Source organism: Carlito syrichta, unplaced genomic scaffold (assembly GCF_000164805.1).
Source record: "Carlito syrichta isolate Samal-C Ts95f unplaced genomic scaffold, Tarsius_syrichta-2.0.1 Scaffold308821, whole genome shotgun sequence".
Taxonomy (NCBI): domain Eukaryota; kingdom Metazoa; phylum Chordata; class Mammalia; order Primates; family Tarsiidae; genus Carlito; species Carlito syrichta.
The window spans coordinates 161,740-189,603 of NW_007252917.1; the positions used below are offsets into that span (position 1 = coordinate 161,740).

Genomic DNA, 27,864 nt, shown 5'->3' on the forward strand with positions numbered 1-27,864 from the left:
GAGAGCAGCATGTTTCTCAGAAGAACATCCTGTCTCAGGAGAGGGCGTCACCATCTTGTGGAGCAGGTACAGTTTAGAATATGTAGGCACATCGAAGTGTAGAAAAAGGCAAAGGAAGAAACATTGCATTGTGGAATAAGACACTCAACGTGGTGTGAACATTTAAGGCAGCAGACGGCAAAACAGGCAAGGCAAGAAAGATGGTCTGGGTGTGGAGGTGACCTCCCATCTAGAAAGAATTCTCTTCTCGTGACCTCCAAGACTGAGCACCATAGAGCATGTCTTCTTCCTCAAGGCCAGTGGTACTTCAGATACCAGATGGTTTCATTTTTCAGCTGTGGTCCAAAGAGAGGGTTGAGCTGGGCCAGAATTGCAATCAGCCAAAAGAGATAGCAGCAAACTGAACAGGTCACCAACATGGTGATGATAACTCCCCGGTTAGGGCCCTTAGGGATGAACCAAGGCACCAAGAAGCCGACGAAGCCCCAGAACACGCTCATCACAATGAGGGGCACCGTGAGGCCGTGGTACGCCATGGTCGCCGCCGGAGCTGCCAGGCCCTGCGAGCCCCTGTCCCCGCGACGCCCTCGGGTCCCACCCCCCAATTTTGTTTTTAAGAAAGGGGTTCATGGGCATCTAAGTCCTTATTGAGAGAAGCAAGTTGACAAAAAAGAAAGAGAAGTTGGATCAGCAATGAAGTTAGGTCATGACAGGAGTAGAACTAGGGCTCAGGTGGGGAGAAGAGTCCATGCAAGAGAGGAACGCCTCATTGAATGGGAGTGCTAGTTTACAGACGTGGTAGCAGGAAGACAAAGGAGATCTTTTTCAAATGTCTGTTTTCTCTGTAACTAAATGTTGAGGTCACATGTTGAGAAACAGGAGCAATAAAAAAGAGAAGTTCGAGGTTTCAGGGCAGTCAGGATAGAGAAGAGAAGCAAGGGTTGACAGGGAACTGGCAAAATTGCAATGTTAAGAGTTGAGATTGAAGGCTGAGTTATCATGTCCCGAATAAGCTTTTTTGTGTTGTATTTCCATAGTCTAGTCAAAGAGTTATAAAAGGTGAACAGTTTGGTGAATGTTTTAGCAAATGGGTACAATGGGAGGACATCGAGGCAAAGAGTTTAGGAGGTTAATATGAATAGTGGAAATAATGTGCCACTGATCCAAGTTTTTATAGGGAAGAAAGTGAAGACAGAATAGAACCGGTAGAAAAATAGTAAAGGGTCAATGAATCAGTGGTCAAAATGGCAGCATGAAAGTAAGTTGAACAGAAAATAAAGATCTTAGAAAATGGCACCTCAGAATACCCAGGGGTCATCTTCAATTCCTCCCTTATCCCCACATCCACTCTATAAGCAAAACTTGCTAGTTTCACGATCAAGTATTTCCAATCCCTGTCCACTTTTCATCTAGCCTCTGCTAACCCCCTTGTCTAATTTACATTAGACATCCTACTTACAGAGTATTACTACCATTTTTGTCTCTCTTGTCTTATAATGCTGACCCTAGATAGTAGCTAGAATGACCTGCTTTCAGTTCAGTATACCCTCAGTTACTCCTAATCATACTTTATTTATTTATTTGTTTGTTTGTTTATATTTTGAGTCAGTATCTCACCCTATTACCCAGGCTGGAGTGCAGTGGCATGATCATGACGATCACGACTCACAGCAGCCTTCACCTCCTAGGCTCAGGTAATTCTTCTACGTCAGTATCCCAAGTAACTGGGACTATAGGCCTGTGACACCATGTCCAGCTATTTTTATTTTTCTTTCTTTCTTTTTTTGTTTTATTAGAGGCAACATTTCACTATGTTACCCAGGCTGGTCTGGAACTCCTGGGCTCAATCAATCTGCCAGCCTCAGTCTTCCAAAGTGCTGGAATTATAGGCTGGATTACAGACACGAGCCACAGCACCCAGCACCAATCACACTTTAAATGAAATCTAAGTTCCTTACCCAAGTCTTCCAGACTCTAGATAATCTGCCCTGGAGGCTTCTCTGACTTTTGTCTCTTACACACCTATCACTGGTGAGGAAGTTATAGAAATGAGAGGCTCAGGTGCTGAATGGGTGACCTATATGTTACTGAAGTCATAGAGAACATGGGGGAGGTATGCTACAATGAAAGGTTCCCCAAACACTTCACCTTTCAGTTGTTTGACCACAGATTTTAATAGAATTACAACATGAATTAGGAAAGCAATAGGAACATACAATTCTGTAAATCCTTAAAGATATGGTCTTCAACACATTCATATGTATATCCCCAGCAATTAGTATAGGCACCCAATAAATTTTGGCTGATTAGATAAATGAATGGATGAATAAACACAGAATTTTGGTAGGTGAGTGTATTAGAATCTATTGTTTCTACCTGATAGGCATTTATCTGCTCTGATTTTGCTTAGCCAAGAACTCCCACTCACTCCTGGCATGTGGCCCAGATTAAACTAACCAGTGTTCTTCAGAGAATTTGAATCTTGACCAGAATAAATCTGATGGGAAAACTGTTGGAGCTGGTATTTGTTAATTATAACTCCCTGAGAAGATTTTCCTTAGTTCTGGCTCCCTAAATCCCTAGGACTCTCTGCTTTCTCTGCTTTTGGAAAGGGGATTCTTCATCTTTTCCTTCACTATTGTGTTGCCTCACAGGGCTTCTCTCTCTCTTTTTTTTTTAGTCAGAGTCTCACTCTGTTGCCCAGGCTGGAGTGCAGTGGCTTGCTCACGGCCACCTCAGCTTCAATCTGCTGGACTCAGGCGATCCTTCCGCCTTAGATTTCCAAGTCACTGGAACTACAGGTGTTGCACCACCACGCCCGGCTAATTTTTCTTGATTTATTGTTGAGATGAAGTCCCACCATGTTGCCTAGGCTGTTCTCGAAGCCGTTTGCTCAGGCAATCCTCTCACCTCGGCCTCCTAGAGTGCTGGGACTATAGGCATGAGCCACCACACTGGGCTACTTCACGGGCTTCTAATAAATTCTTTCTTTTTTATGCTTAAGTTAAGCTGAATTGTTTTCTCTTGCTTGAAATCAAAGAACCTTAACTTTGAAAAATGAAAACTTAATATGATTAGGAGAAAGTGTATTTATTTTAATGACTACTGAGCATTGCTGTGTGCCAAAAACAGTAGCAAATGTCTTCAAACAAAGGTTGTGATTTTTTTTTTTAGGGAGATGAGGGGTATGATCAAAAAACTATAACATAAGATAAAAAGGGATTCGTGGCATACAATTTACCAGTGAAATGTCAAGGGGATTGAGGGAAGGCATCTGTTCAGTTGGAGAAATTATGGCAGAATCAACATTTGGTCTACGCTTAGGGATTTGGGCCTGCTGACTTGGAAAAGGCATTGAGCATCAAAAATGTGAGATGATCAGCGAGCACATCAGCTTTCTATGTTCATGGAGGAGAATGATGAGCAATTAGGTTGCAAATAGTAGATTGGAGCAAAAAGTCAGGCTAAGAAAAAGTTCTGGTTTAGATTTTGTAGGCGACAGGGAACCAAAAGCATTATTTATTGCAATATTATGCTTGGAAAAGGCTTGCAAAGTCATATTTAATGCACTGGAGCAAGGGAAAGACCCAAGTGAAGAGACAAATTCCAAGGTACAGCAATAGTCCAATCAAGGGATAATTAGTACTCGCGTGAAGGAAATTTCAAACACTTTCCAATTGCCGAAGGAAGGAAAAGTTAAGACTCCCAAAAGGCAGTGAGACCCTAAGCTGAATAAGATGCTGAAACTTACAGCATGCTCCATGGCTCTGTATTTCAGATTCACGTTTTTCTGCCTTTTCTCTTCTGGGTTTTTGTCTCCAGTCTCCAGCTGCCCACACAATCATTTCACTTGCATAGACGAGTATTTTCATAAACTGACATACCTAGAGACAAACTCATCGCTCTTTTTGTCCTCCCCCCGCACCCCACCAAGCCACCACTCCTTCTTTTTCTTGAAATTAGAAGCATCTCTCCCCTCTCCTGTCCTTCAGTTCCCACCCTCTCCACATCACATCAGTCAGATAAGATCATGCCAGGTTCACGGCAGCAGCTTCCTAATAAATCTCCTTGTTCCCATTTTCTTCCCACTATGTAGCAGAACATCAATAAAAATCTGTCTAAAGTTGATAAATTAATCTGGCAAGCACAATGCAGCTTTCACTGCCAAATGGATCTGCTGAAAACATCTTTTAAAACATAATAATATTATTCCTGTGTCTAGAAATGACAATGGATTCTACTTGTCCCCAATTTTGGTGGGTAACGGTGTTTTCTACTCAATTTCTCAAGGTCCACTATTAATCCATGTGTGCATGTGTGTGTGTCGGAGGCGTGTGATTGTGGGAGTGTGCTCACACTGACAACAGAGTCAAGGAAGAGGGTGGCAGAGGATTGGGGGTATCCTAGGGTGAAGACTGCATTTCCCAGCTAGACACCATCTCATTAGACTTATATTCTGAGGGGGCTTGATGGGAAGGGAAGGAAATTGAAAAGGCAACTGCTCTTCTTGTATCTACCAGGGTGAGTTCTGACAGGTTAAAATTCTCTGCCCATCTGTTTATGTATTCAGCCACTTGATTTTCAAAGATCTCTGTCCCTTAGACACATCCAAGCAATGTTCAGACTTAATCCATATTTCTCCAGAAGGATGAACTCTGTGTAGCAGTAGATGTTTTGAGAGTATCTATTTCCACAGATATACACATGTTCTGGCCCCAGCTCTGCTCACCTGCATCCCACCCCTGGTCCTGCCTGCATCTGTGCCGCCAGGCCTGCCACTCAAAGCAGCAGCTCTAAAACTGGTTCTCCCTAGTCCGTCCCCCAGCTGAGCCCTATAAACAGATCATGTACCTTGGTCAAGACAGGTGTGGGTTTTTGTCTTACCCAGTCACCCCCTCACTGCCTGGAATCCTTTTGGACACTATCAATTAAAGTGAATTTGTTTCTTTAAAATATATATATATATAATATTATATATTATATAAATATATGACATAAAATATAAATGTTTTCATTCCATTAAGTAACTGCGAGTTGCTTCACACCTAAAAACTATCAAAATTCTAGACGCTAACATTCTTCACGGCAGAAAAGCAATAGTGCAGAGTATTTAATATGATTTTAGTAGATACTTAATGCTTACTCACAGATCGATAACCTAGCAACAAAAAACAGCCTTAGAGTGTCCAGTCTCAGTTGAATATTGATTCAAAAATTGTTTTTAAAATGTTATGTAATCACCTTTTGTGAATGTCTTTAAAAAAACTTTTGAGGGTGATGCTCAGACTTGGTCCTGTCTGAAGTCAGACAGACAGGACAGGAACACAGTGACAGTTTCTTAGCTCAAAACCCAGTTCTATTCCATCTTGCTGCACTCAGGACAGGGTTAGGATGAAATGGCCATGTTCCCAAATTTAATGAGTCAATACAGATTTATGGGGATTTCAGATCGGCACTGTTTGCAGTGGGTGTAAGACTAGGATGACAGATGTGTTTGTTCTAAGATAAAGAGCTTTAGCTGAATGCATGAATTTAGTAATTACAGGACTTTGAAGTATTCTTTTTAATTTAGAATAGACAGTCCATTTAGAAATATGTGTGTGTGTGTGTGTGTGTGTGTGTGTGTGTGTGTGTATTTTTTTACAAAGTCCTGGAATAGATTTTTAAGAAGCTCAGTTTCAAGCCTGTGCTTCATTACTCAAATATCTCCATGTTGGCGATTTCTGACATCATTATTTAAAAACCTGGCGTCATTTCAAACATCTGGGCTATCTCAAAGTGAAAATAAAAGCTACAATGGAGACTGTGACCACAGCCACTTTTTAATGTTTAAACACACAAGCAAAAGTACACACATAGCAGGTTTTTTACAAGAGCATCTGACTGTTATTTTTTGTTCTGCGCTTTGGGCCTGTTTTCCTCTCTAACCATAGTTCATCAGAACGACAAGCATGGACTTCTCTGTAGATAACTAACATTTCCTCCTGAGGAAAAAGAAATAGCTCACTGTGGCTATTATAAACTTGACCTACAGTGCTTTTGCATATAAATTTATATTTTGTGGAAAGAAAGCTTCTATATATCCATTTTTAACTAAAAAATCCCTAAGGCTAATGTTTTTCCATTTATTCACTCAGCAAATATGTATTATTTACTATATGCCAGAGGCTGTATCAGGCAGTGATATTCAATGATCGGCTTCAGTGTATTCTCACCTTCAAAATTATGTGTAGCATTTATTATTAAAATTCTTGACTTCGTTATGAACAAATAAGAATATCAATTTTATCTTTTTTTCATGTCTGCAATAGATTTATTTATTTATTTATTATTTTTTTTTTTGAGTTGGAGTCTCACTCTGTCGCCCAGACTGGAGTGCAGTGACCGCCGCTCCCAGCTACCGCAGCCTCGACCTGCTGGGCTCCAGCGATCCTTCCGCCTCAGCCTTCTGAGTAGCCGGAAAGATTTATTATTTTTTTTTAAAGAGTAAATTTTAAGAGAAAAAACATGGGTCAGAGAACTGTGGAATATAAAATATAAGCTATTTTGCTAATTGTTGTATAACCACAACAAACTAGTATAGAGAATGTCATGTACAAAATACAATAAAGGCTCAAATATCAATGTGTTCCCTTAGCACAGCTAAAAACTTTAATCTCTAGTATTTGGAATTTAGGCTGCAGTTCTTGTTTTTGGTTGGATCCCTGAGTGTGTGGTATAGCCCATGCTTTTGACCAGATTTGACCAGATTGGTTACCTGGCCCAGATAGAAGTAGATGAAGTGTTTGGTTTCATGTGTCACATAGCTACAGAAGTTCTTCCCCAAGATACAATGTCAGGTGGGATTGTACTTCCTGTCAAATTTCTTCTTGATATGGTCTGCAAAGTCCTTTCCTACGTGATATTTCTCCAATGCCTGAGTAGCGCACTCTGCCGAGTCCCGCTGCTTATCTTCCATGACTGCATTTTTTATCTCATGATTACCATGGAGCAGAGGTTGGTCCACTTCCATGGTCTCCTGGGATCTCCTGGGGAGGTGCTAGCATAGCTCAGGCCCTGTGGGAGGTGCTGTTGCTATAGAAGCCATGGTGTCTCTCAATTTATTCATATATATATATATGCCTTTACTTACATATGTATATATAGAGAGAGAGAGAGAGACAGAGAGAGAGAGAGAGAGAGAGAGATATCTGCCCTTAGCTACTGGTGTCCTTTCTATCGCGGGGGGCTCTCAATTGCAAATATCAAGTGTGAGTGAAGGAGACAGACTTTTATAAATTACACAAGTAAAGACAATACACTTGTTATGTAAATGAGTGGGATAAAAAATGACACGATTTGTTGTAAAATCATATAAAAGAAAGAGGGAACAATTTGCTCCATGAAGTGGTTTTCACATTAAAAGCTGAAGGATAAGTAAGGAGTTAAGAAGGAAATTTTCAGATCCCTAAAGTTACATTTAACTTGAAGTTACAATTCTTATTTTCTAAAAATTCTCATTTCCTGAAAATTATAACTCCCATATTACCATAAATGCCAGTCATCATGATCTTTATAAGGCAATCCCAGGTTCAAGACATGTTCCTTGAGTTTGGTTGGCTTAGAATCCTTGGTGTGTCAAATGGGTATTTTGCAATTTTGCTTCTGTTAATGTATCTATTTTTATCTCCAATTCCTAGCCGGAAAGTATCTTGCTCTTAAGGTCCAGACAAAGTAAAAATGTAGCATAAAGTCATGCAGCTAGTGACTGAATGAACCAGGACAAAAACTATTTTGCCTGGCTCTTGTTCCATTACCACACACTGCCATTGTGCTCATAATATTATAATTTTGAATAAAATTAGATTAATTGAAAAATAAATACTTAATTTATCACTCTTCAAAGCTGCTCTGAAATCTGGCCTGATTTTAATCATGAAAATGTTTGTGCTTTATTAATATTAGATCATACAAATGAGCATTTATTATGCATAGCACTTCATAGCTTCGCTCTTTTGGAAGTTTTTAAAACCTTCCTTAGAGGTATTTAATTAAGGGAGGTGGCATTCTCTGCTCTTTCTTTTTAGTGTAAGATTGTTTGATCTAAGGTCATGAGAAGTGTCCCTCTGAGGTTTGAAGCCTTATTTTCTCCTAGACAGAACCATATACCAGAGGCATGTTTCAAGATTTTAAATTGGTTTCGGTAAAATAGTTTGTGCATGGTAGATATTTGTTGGCTGGCTGTTTATTAGCAGATTTATCAACTGATTGAAATATAAACTGCATACATTTACAATCTAGGTAAGATTAATAAAATAAAATATGGCTGGCCATGAAAATAGAAATTAACAGAAAATGATTATCTGTGGAATCTCCAGTTTTACAACTTTCACTCTTAGAAACTGAAATTTTAAGTGCTTAATTTAAATTCATAGTGTTGAATAATGCTTGAAATGGTACCTAAGAGAAAGAACATTAAATTAATTTGTTCTTTAAATGAGTATTTGTTGAATGAATGAGTCACATGAATATTTCCTTGCCATAGCTGTTTTAAATTTTTATTCATTTTAATTCAGGCTTAAGACGAACTGTAGAATAGAATGTCTACAAGATATATTATAAATCATCTATTAAGAATATTTAACTTTTTTTTTTTTTTTTTTTTTGAGTTGGAGTCTCACTCTGTCACCCAGACTGTAGTGCAGTACGCAGCCTCGACCTGCTGGGCTCCGGCGATCCTTCCGCCTCAGCCTTCCGAGTAGCCGGAATTACAGGCATGCGCTACCATGCCTGGCTGATTTTTTGATTTATTGTAGAGGTGAGGTCTGGCTGCCCAGGCGGGTCTTGAACCCGCGGGCTCAGGCAATCCACTCACCTCAGCCTCCCAAAGGCACGGGATTACAGGCTGAGCCACCGAGCCTGGCTAGGAATATTTAACTTTTTACATGTAAAAACTAGCCTGCCGGGTTAAAATAAGGCCTGGGGAATGGGGGTAAAATTATTTCTTCAATATTTATTTGAAGCTAAGCTAAGCATAGTTATATAATGTTATATATGTTTATTAATAATAGTATAATAAGCATAGTTATATAATTATAATAATTGAAGTTATATAATAATATAATATAATTATATAGTTATATAATAATAATAAGCATGGTTATATATGTTTATTAATCAATACTAACTGTAGTCATTAATTTTGTGTGTCAACTTGGCTAAATCACAATACCCAGATATTTGAACAAACATTACACTGACTATTTCTGTGAGGATGTTTTTGGATGAGATTTACACTTCAATGGGTGTGAGCCAGGCACAGTGGCTCGTGCCTACAATCCCAACACTTTGGGAGGCCAAGGCAGGTGAATTTGCTTGAGTCCAGGAGTTTGAGACTAGCCTGGGTAAAATAGCGAGAACTTGTCTCTACAAAAAATTTAAAAAACAGCCTATCGTGGTGGCATATACCTGTAGTCCCAGCTACTTGGGAGTCTGAGGTTGAAGGATAGCTTGAGCCCAAGACATCGAGGCAGCCATGAGCTGTGATCGTTGTGATTGTGCCACTGCACACCAGCCTAGACAACAGAGTGAAACATCGACTCAAAATAAAAAGGATAGATTTTCAGTAGAGAAGATTACCATCCATAATGTGTGTAGGCCTCATCCAACTAGTTGAAGGTGTGAATGGAACAAAAGGTTGACGTTTCCATTGAAAGAGGGAATTTTCCAGACGGCTGCCTTCAAACTTCAAACTTCACCTACAACATGGGCTCTTCCTGGTTCTACAGAGCATTGCCTTTGGATTTGAATTGCAACTCTTTCCAGAATCTCTAGTTTGCTAATCTCTCCCATAAGATGTTTGACTTGCCAACGTTCTACAATCAGGTGAGTCAATTCCTTAAAATAAGTGTCTATGTAGATGCAGGTCCTATTGGTTCTGTTTCTCTGAAGATACCTGACTAAGACACTAACATTTTATGTAATAATTTTAGAAGCCACTGTTTTTAAAGATTTCAATTATGTCCAGATAGGATCAAAAGAGGAGCTATAGCAATTGAAAAGGGACAAACAGCTTCCTGACACAGAGTTCAGGAAATATAGTCTAGGCACACCTCTATCTTTCCTGGCTGAGTGGTCTTGGATACATCTTTTAATTACTCTGCATCTATTTCCTCACCTATTGCTTTGTTTGCACAGTTCAAGATGTTTTTATACCTATTATATTGTTATTAAAGCAGCCCAGAGAGATAGGCTAAGAGGCTTGTAATTTTAGGCTAACAATAAGGAAAAGAGAGGTCTCTCCCCTACCTTTCTCCCCCTACTCCTCCCCCCACCCTTAACTCTCTCTCCTCTTCCCTCATAGTGTGTTCACCTTCCAGATCAATCTTAACTTGCTCAAGGAGCTGCTTGACTTCATCAAGGTCCTCAGGTAGATTGTGTCCACCTTTGCTTTTGCCACTTGCAGAGATGTTAAGTGCAAAACAGCAATTTGAGTGAATTTTCCTCCTAAAATTTCTGACAATAAAATGATTACAGCTACTTTTAGTTATCCATTCAGGTTGAATCAGGCATTGTTTCAGTCACCTCCTGATGCAAATGTGTGATGTAAATTGGAAGAGTCATGTCTTTTTTTATTGACAAAGTTGGCTTTACCCTCAAAACGGGGTTCTTTTCTGTCTGGTGTCACAAAATCAATATACAAAATGAAAATGGGGGTCAAGCAGTTCAGGTTTTTATCCTATGACTGTAGAATGGAAAGTGGGAATGTAGTTCGCAAATCAACTTCTCACTGGGTGAAATCTGAGGGGGTTAAAATATAGGGTGCCTTTAATGAAGAAGATGAACTCTAAAAGAAAGGAGACGAATTTTCTGTATTTTCTGGGAAAGAGTGGAGATTTCCTAGAATTCAAATCATGCCCTTTCTCTCCTGTTTTTGGTCCCACGTTTCTTGTCATGGCTGCTGAGGGGTGTACCAATTAGTGTGGAAAGCATATTGTAACAAGCTTAGGGGTTCTTCAGGGGTCAAGTGAGCCGCCATCTTGGATCCTATCAGTTTTAGCTGGTCTATCAAGAGGGGACTTTTGTTTCTTAAAGATAAGTCGATTTAGGGTGGGTTAGAAATTCAACTACATCATATAGGCATTACACTGAGTATTACTTATAGAAGATTACTCTTCTTCTACACCATTTTGTGTTACATTTGGAGTCTTTGTCTTCCTGTACTGCATTCATTTATTCTCTTCAGCTTTATGTTGGTTGTATGAACACACATGGACATAGTCAAAAACTTTGAATGACTGACTTTTGTTGCAAATCTTATTGCCACTTTATTTTGTTAGTGAGCATTTCAGCCTAGGCTAAAGCTATTACAAATATTAGGTAGATACTTGTCACAATATTGTTCAGTAATGTCTGCCTTATAAGCAGCCAGGAATGGCCATTATTTTGGCTCTATAGCTAGATGGATTTCCTAATTGTGTGTATAATCTTTGGCTTTCTGAATATGATACTTTTGGGAAGAAATGTTTGGGTTCTATACAAGGAGACCAGCCTGCACAGCCCATCTAATATTCTGCTTCCCATAGCCAAGGAGGTATTCCATCTCTTGTCAGACTATAATTAAAGGGAAAAATACACTTATAAAATGTTGTGTTATGACTTGTGGTCAACATCTTGAAAAGACTTACTTGTTTCTAATATAAGTAATGTCTGGTGGGTTTGAAATTTTGCTGTGTTTTTACATAAAGCCTGTGCCTTTTCTGGAAATGTAAGATATAAATGTATTCTTGCATACAAATTTGAAAGTTCAAGGGCTTATTATGAGATGGTAGTTTTGTTGTTTTTTTTTTCAGTTGGGGTCTCACTCTGTTGCCCACACTGGAGTGCAGTGACACGATTATAGCTAACTACAGCTTCAAACACCTGGGCTTAAGGGATCCTTCCAAGTAGCTAGGACTATAAGCATGCACTAGCACATCCAGCTAATTTTTTTTTTGTAGAGACTCATTATGTTACCCAGGCTGGTCTTAAACTTCTGGGCTCCAGAAATTCTTCCGCCTTGGTCTCTCAAAATGCTGGAATTGCAGGCATGAGCTACTATGCTCGGCATGAGATGATACATAATTGTTAATGTTTGGTAATTTCTTCACTAAGGTCTTCCAAAATGTTTACACCTTAGGCCTTAACATATATCTTCACCTAGGAAACAGTTATATATTCATATCATAATAGGAAGAGAATTCTTATTTGGAATTTATATTACTGTAAAAGTTTGTACAGATCATATGCTTATTGCCTGTTTTTATTTAAGAAAGTCTTGTCTACTTAAAGGATTTAGGATACAACAACATGCCTGGTTTAAAATTTCTATCTGAACATATAGAAATTTTGTTCATATGTTATGTAAAAATGTTAGTTGCAAGGATTGGGTAATATTTTATTTCCGTCTTTCTCAATGGTCTATAGTACTTACTAGTTGTACTAAAATTATTTGGGGAGAAGAGGCTTAGAAATTTCTAATATATAGATAATTTGTTAATTCTGTCACATGAAGTATACGTTTCCATTATACTGACTGTTTAAGTAGTCTGCTTGCTCAAGTAGAAACAATGTGGTTCAACTAGGTATTTTGATGTGTATGGGCATTGCTCTTAGTGACATTTTTTGCTGTCTTTTGTTGCTTATGCTACTTAAGTGCAGGCTGAGACCTAGTTACCTTGCAAGTCGAATAGAATTTTTTTTGAGGATCCTCATCAGAGAGTTTAAAAAATTAAGATTATCTTTCACTTTTAAAACATGAACACTTAGAGTCAAGGAAGTTGCTATTCTAAGATTAGCAATGATATTATGAACATAAACACTATCCAATTTTATGTTTCTTAATAATGATTATTATTTCACAAGTGGATGTTCAAATAATTATGTGTCATAAACACAGGAAGCTAAGTGAGTTATATTATGGGCACACTGTCTTTGCACACACATTTGAGTATATTTTGAATACAGGGTTTATTCATGTTTTGCTTCCTATTCTTTTTGTTGTTACAGGGAGCCAGATTTCCTATTTTTACAACATGCTTGTTTATCATGTGAATCACATCTTGCTGTTGCCTTATTGTTGTTTTCCTCCATGACAAGAATTGTCAATATGAGAATGTGTATCATTTGCAAAGTGAGGAAAATAAGGTCCAAAAGATCTTAGAATGTGTTTAAAAGCTAGAGTCCTTAGAATAGAAGCAAGAGCCGGGCTCGGTGGCGCAGCCTGTAATCCCGCGCCTTTGGGAGGCTGAGGTGAGTGGATTGCCTGAGCCCGCGGGTTCAAGACCCGCCTGGGCAGCGAGACCTCATCTCTACAATAAATCAAAAAATCAGCCGGGTGTGGTAGCACATGCCTGTAATTCCGGCTACTTGGAAGGCTGAGGTGGAAGGATCGCCAGAGCCCAGCAGGTCGAGGCTGCGGTGGCCGGGAGCGGCCACTGCACTCCAGTCTGGGCGACAGAGGGAGACTCCAACTCAAAATAAAAAAAGGAATAGAAGCAAGGTCTACTGAGATGCTGAAATGAGCCAATGAGATGTGAAGGTATGTTGAAAAGCAGCCAAGATCAGGTATTAGAAATCTTGGGTTCCAGTTCCCATTTGGCAATTAAATGATGAACTTGGATTTTTAAAAAAGTTATGGACCGGGCTTGGTGGCTCAGCCTGTAACCCGGCACTTTGGGAAGGTGAGGCAAGTGGATTGCCTGAACTCACGGGTTTGAGAGCAGCCCAGGCAACTTGGTGAGACCGTGTCTCTACAATACATCAAAAATTGGCTGAGCGTGGTGGTGTGCACCTGTAGTTCTGGCTACTTGGAAGGCTGAGGCGAAGGATTGCCGGAGGCCAGCAGGTCGATGCTGGGGTGGCTTTGAGCATGCCACTGCACTCCAGCCTAGGCAATGAAGTAAGACTCTGACTCAAAAAACAACAACAGAAACAACAACAAAAACCCAAACACGTACAAAGGAATTGCATACTTTCTGGTGCATGCTAGACAAATGATAAGTGTGTCAGTAATGAATGAATAAATAAATGAATGTCAGTATTCTCTGTGCAACCTTGAGAAATTTGCTTAAACATTTTAGGATTTAATTTCTCCAAAGAAAATTAGATGATTTCAAACCTTGGGAAAGTCTGTAATTGGATAATCACTGGAATCTTTTCTTCCTCTAAAGTTTAGTGGCTCATCTTGAGTGTTACTATGATGTTAAAACTTTTCTAGATTCAAATATGAAAGTCTGGGTTTAACACAGTTTGGCTATGTTTTCTAAGTTTCGGTGCTATATTTCTATCATCAACATTAAATGCTTGATGCCTCATTTGCATGTTCATAGCTATACTTAAATAATGTCAAATATATTCACACATATATTGAGGGAATATTTTTCTTTAGGTTTTCATCATAATGCTATTTCAAGAATAGTTTTATTGAAGATTATGAAGATAAGTTTTAAATAAATGTAGCATAAAACTATACTTATTTTCAATATTAGAAAACTTCAATTTCTAGACAACTGGAATCAAGACCATCAGATTGAATGACAGATTCATAACAGACTCTTTAATATCCAGCATTCCTGGGACAAGATATTTATTTCAATATCCTTTGTAGATGACCCTTTTATAATATTTTTTGACAATAAAGTATTAAACCTAACTTTGGAACAAAAGCTAAGGCTTTCTTCAGTTTTACATTTTTATGAGGCTATACTATCTAACTGAATTGCAAGTATTTCAATTGATTAATAATAATAGCAATTTTATTAATCTTGAGTCTATGTAGAAAAAAGGTGAAATCAAAGTCTGCATAAAAGATATAGTAATGTCTTGCTTTTCTTGAAATCATGTAATGCTAACTTCAAGTGTTCAGAATTTGCAAATACACTTAAAAAGTAGGTAAAATATTTGTAGCAAATAGCATAAGAGTAAATTTTTCAGGTATTTATTCAAAGCTTATTTATTTATACTTTCCATACACTTAATTAAGATTAGTTATCTGATTTCTAATATTGGAATAAATTAGGAGCAAAAAAAAAAAAAAAATGTTGAAACAGACTGCCAGGGGTAAATGTGCACTGCAAGCAGTAAAATGAGATATTTTGACAAGAAAAGAAGAAACAAACATAATCTCTTCAGTTGTCCTCAGAGTCACTATATTATACAGCACAATTACCCGATTGATGTTTCTGGTTGTGATGCATAGACATAATTGTGACTCTATTACATATAAAATACATATTTCATCTTATAAACATTTCCATCAAAGTGGTTGAAATAAAAGCAGTTTTTACTTGAAAAGCTTAAATTTCAGTTATTTCAGAAATCCATTTTTATAGAATCTAATTCTTTAATGAGACATTTCACTAGAGTAGGGTGTTTTTATATATAATGAATGCCTCTGATAACTCATGCCCTGAGAGTTTTAAAAGCCAAGGTACCCTATGAGTCAATAGAACTTTGCGTTGGATACCATTCCAGGTCATATTAAATTACTAAATGAAGGTTATAGATTTTTGTACAGCCACATGACTATTATTAGTAAAAGATTAACTTTTATCATCAGAAGTTATTTCTAAGCTTTTTTTTTTCACACTGAGAACTCAATAAATTATTATTAAGTATACAAATATGCAACTCTACTGGAATTTCTAGTAGAGACCATTGGGCCACTGCAGACTAGCTATCAAGGATTTTGTTTGGCACAGAATACCACTGCTTAAAATAATTCAGAAGCACAGTATCATAACAGACACAATACAGAACTTTAACAAAAATTAAAAAAGACTTCGAATGCCCTCGTCCAAACATAGAGTCTTCCCTATTGAGGCTCCTGCTAAGAGTGCTTAGTGACTTTAGCAGTCCCACAGATTAGCCATCCCCAAATGCTCAGTTCTACACTTTCTCATCCCTAGCAACTTCGTTACCTTAGTTACCTACTCCTGTAGTCATATCTTTGACCTTCTCATCAGCAAAAACTGTTTACATTCATTATCACTTATTCAAGTGCTCTCTTTTTCTGATCACAACTTTTTTTTTTCAACTTACTTGCTCAAGTACTCCTGCTGCTGCTGGTTTTTTTTTTTAATGACAATGCCTTATCCAATCTATTTAACACTTTCAATTTTTCAGCATCCATCAGCCATCTTCTCTTTTCACTTTGCAACCCATTCATCTGCCTTCTTTGGACTTCACTGAGCAGCTCAGCTCGGCAGGAGAAAATTAACCAACTGGGCAGACTAAGAGCATGACTAATTAATACTTTTCAGACTTAACTAGGCATTCAAATAAATAGCCATAGTATTGTTTCTCTTACAAGCTTCTTTTCCCATTGTATGAGATAGCTCTGAGTTAGATGACATTTAAGCAAAGAACTGCTTATGGGAAAAAAATCCATCAAGGTCAGCTATTATTATTATTATTATCATTATCGTTAGCATTCATAATACTATATTTATGTATGTCATTATTTGTTTAACTATAATGGGTCTCCTACTAGAATCGAAGTTTCATAATGGCAACGTTTTGTCTGAGTCACTGTTGAGTTGCCAGTATCTGGCAGAGATATCATACATAGTTGACACTGAACAAATATTTATATAATATGTGAATAAAAATAACCAAATTAGCAAATATTTTTGTTTAATAATAGAGGAATATGACATAACCATAATGTTTTTTAATTTCAAACTTTCATTTCTGGCTCTGATGGAGTAGCTTGAAGCAAACCAGTGCTTCTACTATAAAGATTTAGAAAAACTCAATATAAAACAAACAAAAAAAAGACCACATCTTTTGAAAGAGGAAAGCTATGATGGCAATCTACATTAGGGAAGCAAAGATCAGAGAAGAAAGGGAATCTTAGAGAGGCAAATTGACATTCTCCAAGCTATGTTTTCCCAAAAGGCACTTGCCAACTCTAGGCATAAGGAAAGAGGCTGAAAGAGGTATAAAAAGGTGTATTTTTTTCTATTTCTTCCACTCAATATAACCCCAAACCCTAGAGATAGCATATAAAACAGGCATAAAAAGACTCATATGACCATATGGTCCACATGACTCAGTCATCCCACTCCTAAGCATTCACTCAAGAGAAATGAAATCACATATTCATACGAAGACTTGTACACAAGTATCACAGCAGCTTCACTTGTAGTGACCAAAAGCTGAACACAACACAAATTTCCACGAACAGTTTAATGGATTAACAAATTGTGGTATATCTGTAAAATAGAATACTGATCAGCAGTGAAAAGCAATGCAGCAACATGAATGAATCTTGAAATTCTTTTGCTCAGTAAAAGAAGACAGAAAAATAGATGCCACATATTGTATTGCCATTCATAGAAAATGTTAGGAAATGTGAACATAATGGCAGAAAGCAACAGCAGTGGTTGGGGACTGGTGGCCAGGAAAGGGTAGGAGAGGGAATTACACAGTAGTCAGGGGAAACAGATGATTTCACAGGTATTTCATAGGAAGAATTTGCTATATGTCAAAATGCATTTTGAATATGTGCATTTATCATACATCAATTATATTCTAATAAAGCTGTTAAAATTAACTCAATATTTTGTATGTGTACATGCAAATTATAGTAAAGGGTCTCCAAACTTACACAGTCAAATGATAACTGTGGTGATTTCTGGGAAAGAGACTAGAATTAGTGCTAACCATCAAAGTAAAGTTTCTCATTATTTGTAGTATTTTAATTTACACAAAAAGAACTTGCCTATTTTCACAGGTGAAATTAAAGCATAAACATTTTTTTAAATTACTAAACATTGCGATCAGTTCTATTATCCTCTCTGTGTGAGCCCAACTTAGGAAGTGACTAACTCCATAATAGAGGTAGAGGTGGAAAGGGGAGAATGTTTTTCAGAAAAAGCATTCTTTGTCTGAATCTGAAAGAATAAGTAGGAGTCTTTGAGGGGAGGGAATGTAGAGATAATAGGCCACATCAGAAAATGCCTCTTGAGGGGTCAGAACAGGGTCATGCTGGGCGAGGCAGGAGCATGAACTGAGAGAAGTGAGGGCTGTACCCAGCAAGGAACCTGCTAAGAATGTAAGGGCTTTCAGTGAAGGAAGGATCTGCTCACTGAGGGACAGAGTGTGACGGGCTCAGTAAGCGGTGGGCAGACACTGAGGAGTTGTAAGCAGAAACATAATACAAGAAAATTTGTGTTTTTTAAAAAAGTACCTCTGGTAGCACTGTGTAAGGAGACTAACATAATTTGCGTGGGAGAAGATAAGTTCATTCAGTAGAATGCAGAAAAAGAAATGAATTTAAAAGATCATCAAATTGTCAGACGGTCTCACAAGTGACAGGAGAGACAATGGCTTAGAGATTGGGTGATTGGGGAAACTGGGGCACAAATAACACAGAAAGCTAAGGAATCTGTTGTTGTGCTGTTATTTTTTGTCTTGTTTTGCTTTATTTATTCCTTTAGGATTAGTTTTGTGGGGTGTAAAGGGATGTTCTAGACACTTACAGGCACAGAGAGTCAGAGATTTTTGCAACATCAGTGAATGAATGTAAAATGTTAGCACTTAGGAAAGAAGTTGGCTTATCAGTCAACATCACGTAAGTATTAGTAGAAGCCATGAGATTGGCTGGAATCGCCAAAGAACAAACATGAAGAGCCTAGAAGCCAGCTAAGGGTAAAACCCTACAGAATAAAAATACTTAAAGTACAGGCAAGAGAAAGAGATAGGAGTGGATTGAGAAGTGGAGTTGGGACAGCCAAAAGGGAGAGAACACTGGAAAGGTAAGGTCAAGGGTGTCTGGAGAGAGAGACAGGGCAAGGAAGGGAAGAACAGGAAGATTTGTGGAACTGCCAATGGATACTATTGGTGGGGACTTGGGGAGGATTTTTGGTAGAACATGAACATGAAAGCCAGAGTAGAGTTGGTATTGAGGAAGTTGAGATGATGACCACAGATTGGGCCTTCAAGTAGTCTAGGGGAGAAGAAAAGGACAGAATTCAGTGGCAGCTTGAGGGGAAGGCTGGGCCAAGAAAAGAAGAATTAGCAGGGAAGCAGGAGTGGAGACAGGAGAACAGGGGATTGACTTGAGTGTAAAGCGAAAATGAAATTCTAAGTCCTCCCAATCAACAAAGTGGATTCCTTCTGAATGAAGGAAAACATGAAAAACTAATTTCTAGACTATTAGGGTAGAGGAGGTCAGGCACCCTCATTATATTCCTTCCCTTTTGGGGGTTAGGCATTAAAATATAAATTATAAGACTGACAAAACAAACTCTGTGAAAATAAGATTCAAAATTGAAATTCCAACCTGACTCTTGCAGAGCAGACAGATAGCAGGCCACCAAGGAAGTAAAGATATTTTATTCAGATATATATGTAATTGTATATATATTTGACATATTTTGAAATAACCCAGCAAAGTCTTTTTTGTTGTGGAAATACTTGCACCTGTAGAGAATCTCTATTAACTTAGCCAATCCTTCCTTTCCAAGTATCCTGGATCCAGGGGAATTAACTGAGAGTCTGACACCTTTTAAGTCTGGACAAGAGACATTTGCCATCTATTCTCTCTAAGGTCTGTCACCTGTGAGGCTTTACTTACATAATATGAACCTTGGTCTCCACAACAGCTTCATCTTAACTCAGACAGTCCTTTTTACTGACTTCAGGTGGACAATAACTTAACTTTCTCAACCAATTGTCAACTATAGGGTCCCTAAAATCTTAAAGGTAGGTGGGGGACTTGCAACTCCCCCACCCACCTTCAAGATATCTCGTCTTTCCAGGCTGAACCAATGTATACTTCACATGTAGTGATTTATGTCCCTGCCTGTTGATGACTTCTGTCTTCCTAAAATGTACAAAACCTGTAACCCTACTGCCTTGGACACACATGTTCTCAGGACCTTCCTGACTATATCCCGAACCATGGTCACTCATATTTGGCTCAGAATAAAACTCTTTAAATGTTTTAAAGAGTTTGGCTTCTTGTCAATACACTCTGCAATGCAGAGGAAAGTAGTGATCCAGGAAGCGATAGACAAGATAGAAGGAGGAAGGGAGGGAAATTTCACATTAGATGGTCACTTTTTGTTTTTGCTTTTGTTTGTTTGTAAAAGGTAAGATAATCTGCTGAGAAGACAGTAAAGGTGGAGTAACACAAAGTAAGGATTTAGAACAATACTTCATGGTATATGTGAAAGGGAATTAAGAATAAGTAAATAAAAAGTAAGGCAGAAGCTTGAATAGCCCAGTTGGGATTGAAGACATATTTATAATGGCAGCTGTCAGGCCCTTTGAGAAGCCTAACTGGATTAGGCTTCATTACTTAGCAGTGACTCTTTGAACCTTGAAATTACCCGGGGGAACTTTAGAAAGGCCTTCTGCCTGAGTCACATCCCTAAATACTTTGATTTAATTGGTTCAGAATATGGCTCAGGTATTGAGAACTTTAAAAGGTTCATTAGGTGATTCTAATGTATAGATACATTAGAAGCACAGCACCAAACATTTACTTCTTTAATTAGTTAAACCCGAATTGAACTCAAAGCATGAAGTTTAGTTGGATTTAAATGAAAAAGTGAAACTTGGGCCTTAAAGGTAATAATAAATAATGTTAACGAAAGGACTTCAGGAATTTTAATCATCTGAATGCTGCACACATTCACATTTTTAAAGTTTATATTTTCAACACCCAGGCTTATTGCTTTTGCATACCAGCATCAGCAAAACTGTCAAAAATCTAGGGAAATTTTTAAATTACCCGTCAAATAATTAAACAAGATGAATGATGCCAGGTTTGAGTGATTGATGAAGTGATTGATGAAGACTCTGCATATATATTCAGCAAAAGTACCACTTTAATTGTTTTGAGGTTTCCTTTTTTCTTCTTCTCGTACTGTTTCTAAATTTAAAACAAATACCATATATAACAATATAATGGAAAAAAAAAAAGATAAAATTTTAGCCTGGGTTTTATAGTGCTGTCATTCAGGATCTTGACCTCAGGTTTTCAGTTTCACCTTGCTTTTCACCTTTTTAAAAATTAATCTTTGACTCGCTTGTTAAGTTGACTCTTGCCAGTTGTAGAAAAATTCTTGCCAGTTGTAGAAAAAATAAAACAAAATTGAAAAATAAAAATAATAGCTTATTAATTTACAATGAGGAATATGATTTCTAACTAGACCACATTCTTGTTGGTCAATTAACCCATTCTCTTTCCATCAGGGAAGGTAATACTTCATTTATATAGAGACCTCTATTCAGTTTTAAGTATCTGGAAGAAAACCCAAGTTGAAGACAAAAAACAAAAAAAATCCCAAACAAACAAAAAAGATTTTTCTGAGAAGTCAGAATAGATTTCAGAAGGTTCATACACTAAATCTTCAGTAATTTTTTCATTTGGTTGTCCCACAGTTCTTCATGCAACGATATGTTTTCAGATTTTGAACTCTAATTCTAATTGTGATGACCTGGTTCAAATCAATCCACAGATGATTAGAAATAGCAAATTAGACTAGGCTTGGTGGCTCATGCCTGTAATCCCAGCACTTTGGGAGGGTGAAGTGAGAGGATTGCTTGAGCCCAGGAGTTTGAGACCAGCTTGGGCAACATAGTGAGACATCTCTTAAAAAAAAAAAAATTTTTTTTTCGTGTTTTTAAAACCAGAACATTTATTGCATGACTAATTGTTGAAATTCTTAAGAGCTGGATGTCGCAACAGTTGCCTTCTTGGGTTTAGGTGTTGTTCGTTCCTTCACAGACTCCATGTCTGAATCTGTGGTATATAATTTTTAGGTGACTCATCCAGCCAGTCCCAGTGATATTTCGTCTTTTAGCCTTGGCACTCCAGTTATACTTTCTCTTGAGCTTGGCAGGGTAGCCACATTTGTCACAGGTAGACTTCTGAAGGTGGTAGGCCTTAGAACCACAGCGATGGCACAGCGTGTGCATCTTATTGCAACACTTTCCAAACGATGATGTTCCCTTTGTCATCTCACTTCTGCGGCCGAGACCAGAGAGCTCTTTTAAAAAAGTTAAGAAATTAGTAGAGCAGAGTGGTGTGCTCATGTAGTCCCCGCCACGTGGGAGGCTGAAGTGGAAGTGTTGGGCCAGGAGGTTGAGGCTGCAGTGAACTCTGACTATGTCACTGCACTCCAGCCTGGATGACAGAGTGACACCTCAACTCAAACAATAACAGCAACAACAAAATTATATAACTATAACTATATCTATACCTATAGGACATTTCCATCAGCCCAGAAAGTTCTCCCCTGCCATTGGCAGTCAGTATTATCTTGGAAACCATGTGCTACACTGAGCAGTTATTCTTTTACTTATTGTTTTCTCTGTGTTCAACCCAACAGAGGAAGTTGGTTTTATTGATAAGGTATTTTCAATTCCAAATTTTGCTTGCTTTAGATTTTGCTCACTGTTCAGATATAATCTTTCCATGCTTACATTGTCATATCCTCAGGTCTCCATAAGTTTGCAGGGCAAAAGGCAAAGAGCATGGAATAACATAAAAATATGGTATTTCTTTTAAAATTCAGGCTTATTCAATAGTTTATCAACTAGGAATAATTTCAGCAAATAGGGTAAAGATTTGGCAGTGACATTTTTCCAGAGGAAAAACAGTCAGTAAACAGCTCGTGGCAATGATTGTTCTGAAAGCAGTTTTTTATGTGGGTGGGTTTTGTCATAGGATTATTACAGATTCAGTTTAACCTCTTGTACTTTCTTCATGCATATATAAATAATACTATAATGAACTGATATCTCAGCATCCTGAAAAATTCTGTAGCAATTTGAAAAACTTTGTCATCAAAGGGGGAAATGGCTTTCCACTCAGTTTAAGTTCTAAGTGTATTTTTATTATATTTAATTTCCTCTAACATCAGAAATTCCTGTATGGCTTTCTACTTACATGAATATATTGTTTCTTGACTCTGACAAATTGCCATTTCTTATATAAACATATTTTTATTAACTGTAATTTTTCTTAAAGAAGATATGTGCAAAACTTCTGGATGGCCAGCTGCTCTTACGAATAGCAAAGATAACTGCCTTAGAGTAATGTCCTAGAGTTGTTACATGAGGCAAAAAAATGGTGTAAATGTTTAGACATGAGGATTCTATGTAGTGGAGACCCCTCCCTCTTTGCCAGATAGTTGAGTATCCCTCATTTCATGATTCTAAAGGACTCTCTCAAGAGACATTCCAAAATATTCCAAAGGTAAGTTCAATAAAAGTTTGATCTCTTTTAGCAGCTGCTTCGCAAGAATGCATTAACTTACTGAATAACCAGCAAACTTAGTAGATTTTAGAGGTATGTAGGATAGAAATCTGAAACTTATAATCCATCCTGTGAACAGATCTTTTATTCCATCTTTTTTTTGTATGACACATACACATACAAATTATGAAGACTTCATACATTCAAGACATGACAGATTTCTATATTTTAAGCTATGTAAGAGAAAAAGATCAGACAGAGCTAATGAATAAAAGGATAAATGTTTGGATTTCCTGGAACAAATATCGAATGTACTTGTTATTTATTTATTATATAAACTTTTATATCCTATTATTTGCTGGATACAGTGTTGCCACTGAGGGAATAAAAGGCAAGTGAGACATTGTCAGTGATTGCAGGGAACTCATACAATATAATGTAAGGAGAACAGTATGGAGCTTCACTTCACAATAATTGTGACTGATTTTTCTGTTGACTTTCCTCCAGTTTCTGCAAGAAGTGGGTTGCTTGGAAGAATACCCATGTTCTATGTTCTGTATCTGAGCAGTAGCTCCGGGCAAAAAAGTGTTTTGATTAAATGAAAGGCAGTCAGGATAACTTGTGCTCCACATTTGTAAGTCAGAGGAAAGCAACAAATGATTACAGTGAAAGCTTCTGCAATGACTCTCTGATACCAAAATAACTATTTGGGGTTTTGTTTTGTTTGGTTTGGTTTGGTTTTGAGTATGAGTCTCACTCTGTTGCCCAGGCTGGAGTGCAGTGGCATGCTCACGGTCACCTCGGCATCGACTTGCTGGTCTTCGTTGATCCTTCTGCCTCAGTCTTCCAAGTAGCTGGAACTACAGGTGTGCATTACTACACCTGGCTAATTTTTTTTGTTTATTGTAGAGACGAGGTCTCGCCAAGTTGCCCGAGCTGGTCTTCAACCTGCAGCTCAGGCAATCCACTCACCTTGGCCTCCCAAAGTGCTGGGATTACAGGTTGAGCCACTGAGCCCAGCCTATTTGAATTTTTTAAATCAAAAAACAAAATATTATTTAGCAGTCAGTTCACTGCAAGTTTGGGAGGATGTTTGGGGGTGGGGAGGTGGGAATAAAATTATGCCACTTATTACTCATTATGACACTTATATAACCCCATCTATTTTTACTACATCCAAGTGTAGCAATAATTTCTTATTCTCAATAGACTCCCACTCTGAAATGCTTTTCTTGCATTCCACAGACTTCCCCTACTTCAGGCTACAGTTCTAGAACTATGTCTTTATGACTCCTGACCAAGCCAAGTCTATAATGGTCCCATCTTTCTCTGAGCTTTTAGAGTATTAAGAGTCTGACCACTCACTATGTGCCCTAGTTAGCCATGGTAACCGCCATGCAACAGTCAGTGTGTCTTTTTATACTCCCCTGCATCTGCTATAGCACTAAGAAAAAGTGGGTTTTCATTAATGCTAGTTGCATTCAATTCTTCAACAGAGTTTCTAAATTACAAATAGTAAGAAGAAAAAAAAAACTTGATTTTAGGAAAATAGCTCACCCAAGTTATACAATAAGTCCCTTAAGACTAAGAATCTCTGATTCATTTTTTCTTCTAAGCATTCAGCACTGTGCCTAATGTAGAAATTTAATACAAAGATTATTTGTTGATTCATGCACACATAATAAGCAATACAATAATATGCTGTTAAAGATATGTGGAAAGGTGTATAACTTAAATTGTTTTGTATTTTCAAGGAAGTTGGCAATCTCAGTTTGCTTAGCTAAGCAGATCTCTACCTGAATAATTATAGCTCAGCATTTGCTAAACAAGAGTAAGTAATGAGGGCTTTTGTGTATTTAGTGCATTATTATCTTAAACATCATCACAATATTTACACAGCATGGACAACCCCACACAGAATCAAAGAGCCACAATCTCTAGTGAGCCACAACACACTAAATAACTTGAGGTCTGCTCAATAAACTGGGATTTTTATGGCATATGGTAAATTAATATTTCGGCACCAAATATTAGCAGTATGTATTCATTTTCACAAAACAAAACAAAAAAAAGGGGTAAAGGTGAGGTGGAACAGGAAAAGGAAACTCCAAGTTTGTTAGAATTCTCTCACACTGATTTAGTTTCACCAATGAAAGAAGCAAGAGTTGCATTTATAGTGACCATCAACTGACTCTTTATTGACTTAGTTTGAAGCTTCTCTTTTATATCATAGCATTGGCATTGTAAAGGCCACATAAGATGAGCCAATGCCTCAAATGGGCATTTTCATTTTGCATTTAAATCTGGTCACATTTCATGATTATATTCTTAAAAAATCCATGTTTATATTATAATTTTATTAATATTTTATTTTTGGTTTCGCTGATAGAATGTTTATGCTCACTACAAGTGAGCGATTCATTCTTCCACCAGAAATAATTAAAAGAAGTGTGGTCATTGTTTTGGCTTCATATATTATTACTATGTTTTAGAATATCAGAAAATCTTGATTCTAGGCCTTTTACATTCAACGTATTTTCCTTTTTAGAATAATATTACTTTTTTAAGATATTAGTTTTTAAACATTTTAGACCAAGGGGTACATGTGCATGTTTATTATACGAGTGAGGATTGGGCTACTGGTGTCTCCTTTCCCCAGATAGTCAATATTGTACCCAATAGGTACTTTTGAAACTCTCACCCTCTTCCCTGTCTTTCCCCAGGAAAAATATTATTTATTATAAAGGTGTTGGTGTACCATGAAATAACTTGAAGAGACATAGCACATTGACTCTAATATTTAACTGTTGGCCCCTTAAAAAAATGTTGGCTTATTCTTTCACATTGTCTAAAATGAAAATTCTTCTTTTATTTTTTATTTTAAAGATGTGGGGTACAATTCAGGGTTAGGTGTACAAGTGCTCATTTTGCAGGTACCCTTGTTAATGAGACATGTACCCCCTGCCCTGGTGGTTTCCCACTACTGCCAATCCCTTTCTTATAGTATTACGATTCTAAGTTCATCCAAGTTGCTGCAAAGTTCAACATTTCTTTCTTTATAGCTATGTAATATTCCATCATGTATATGTACCACATTAAAAAAAAAAACTAGTCCTCTTTTGATGGGCAGCACGGTTGGTTCCATGTCTTTGCTACTGTAAATAATGCTACAATAAACATGTGTGTGCAGGTATCTTTTTCATAGAGTGATTTAAGTTACTCTGGGTATATTCCCAGTAGGGGATTGCGGGGCCATATGGAAGGTGGATTTTTAGATCTTGTAGGAAATGATAATTCTTGTGCTGAACACCTCCTAGATTGCACCCTTACTCAGCTCCACTATTCAAATTGTTTAGCCTATAGATTTCCCATCCTTTAATGTGTCCAGTACTAGCCAAAGGTATTATTTAAATTTGATCCCGATCTTATCATTCTTCTGCTCAAGTACTAGCAGTTTTCCATTTCACTCAGAATGAAGGTCAAAATCTTCATAATATCCTACAAAGACCTTGGAACCTTGTTGCCCACTGTCCGTTCTGGTCTCATTTCCTTCCTCTCTTCCCTGGCCTGCTCCCCTCCAGCATGCTGTTCTTTGAATATATCTATCCCATTTTCATCTCAAGACCTTCGCATTCACCATTGTCTCTGCCCACCTGGAAATCTGTACAGTTTCTCTCTCATTTCTTACAGACTTCTGCTAAAATGACATATTCTCACAAAGGCCTTCTCTGGCTATCATATAAACCAGGAACACTCCCTATCAGAACTCTAATTTCCCTTTCCTGCTTTATTTTTCTCCATAGCACTTATTATGAAGTGATCATATATTTCCTGGCTTATTATTTACTATCTGCCTTCCCTACTAGGCATAACTTCCACAAGGCAAGAACTTTAAAAAAAAAATTTTTATTTTAAATATGTGGAATACAGTTCAGGGCTAGGTATACAAATGTTCATTATGTAGGTACTATTGTTGATGAGGTGTGCCTTCCCTCACCTGGAAGTTTCCCACTACAGCCAATTCCATTCCTGCCTTCCCCTGGCAGTTTCCCACTACTGCCAATCCCTTTCTTGCATATTATGATAGTGGTTTAAGGTCTGCTTATGAGTGAAAACTTGTGATACTTGGTTCTTTGTTTCTGTGATAGATCACTCAGTATTATATCCTCTAAGTCCATCCAAGTTACTGAGAAGTTCATAATTTTTTCCTTCTTCATGGTTGCATAATATTCCATCGTGTATATGTGACACATTTTTTTAATCCAGTTCTGTTTCAATGGGCAGCACGGTTGGTCCCATATATTTGCTATTGTAAATAATGCTGCAATAAACATTTGTGTGCAGGTATCTTTTTAATAGAGTGATTTGAATTCCTCAGGGTATATTCTCAGTCGGATATAGTGGTGTTGTATGGGAGGTCAATTTTTTAGAACTTTTAGGAATCATCACATCATTTTCCACAGAGGCTGTACTAGTTTACACTTCCACCAACTGTGTAGAATTGTTCCCTTTTTGCTGCATCCTCTCTAGCTTCTGTTGTTTTTTGAGTTATTGATGATGGCTATCCTGACTGCAGTTAGGTGATATCTCAGTGTGGGATACTTTGCATTCCTTTGATGAGTAGTGAGGCT

At 37.6% G+C, this 27,864-nt stretch overlaps 1 protein-coding gene and 1 pseudogene across 1 annotated transcript; both read right to left on the reverse strand.

Annotated features, from left to right (window-relative positions):
• Window positions 1–6: 6 nt before the first annotated feature.
• On the reverse strand, window positions 7–594 carry LOC103268380 (V-type proton ATPase subunit e 1). The gene has a single exon (XM_008065952.1). The coding sequence runs from the start codon at window positions 534–536 to the stop codon at window positions 291–293; it is 246 nt and encodes an 81-aa protein (XP_008064143.1). The 5' UTR covers window positions 537–594; the 3' UTR covers window positions 7–290.
• Window positions 595–21,735: 21,141 nt separating this feature from the next.
• LOC110596357 lies at window positions 21,736–21,993 on the reverse strand (annotated as a pseudogene).
• Between the last annotated feature and the right edge of the window lie 5,871 nt (window positions 21,994–27,864).

Excerpts from the sequence above, each read along its gene's own strand:
- LOC103268380 (XM_008065952.1), bottom strand. The coding sequence starts at position 536 with ATGGCGTACCACGGCCTCACGGTGCCCCTCATTGTGATGAGCGTGTTC.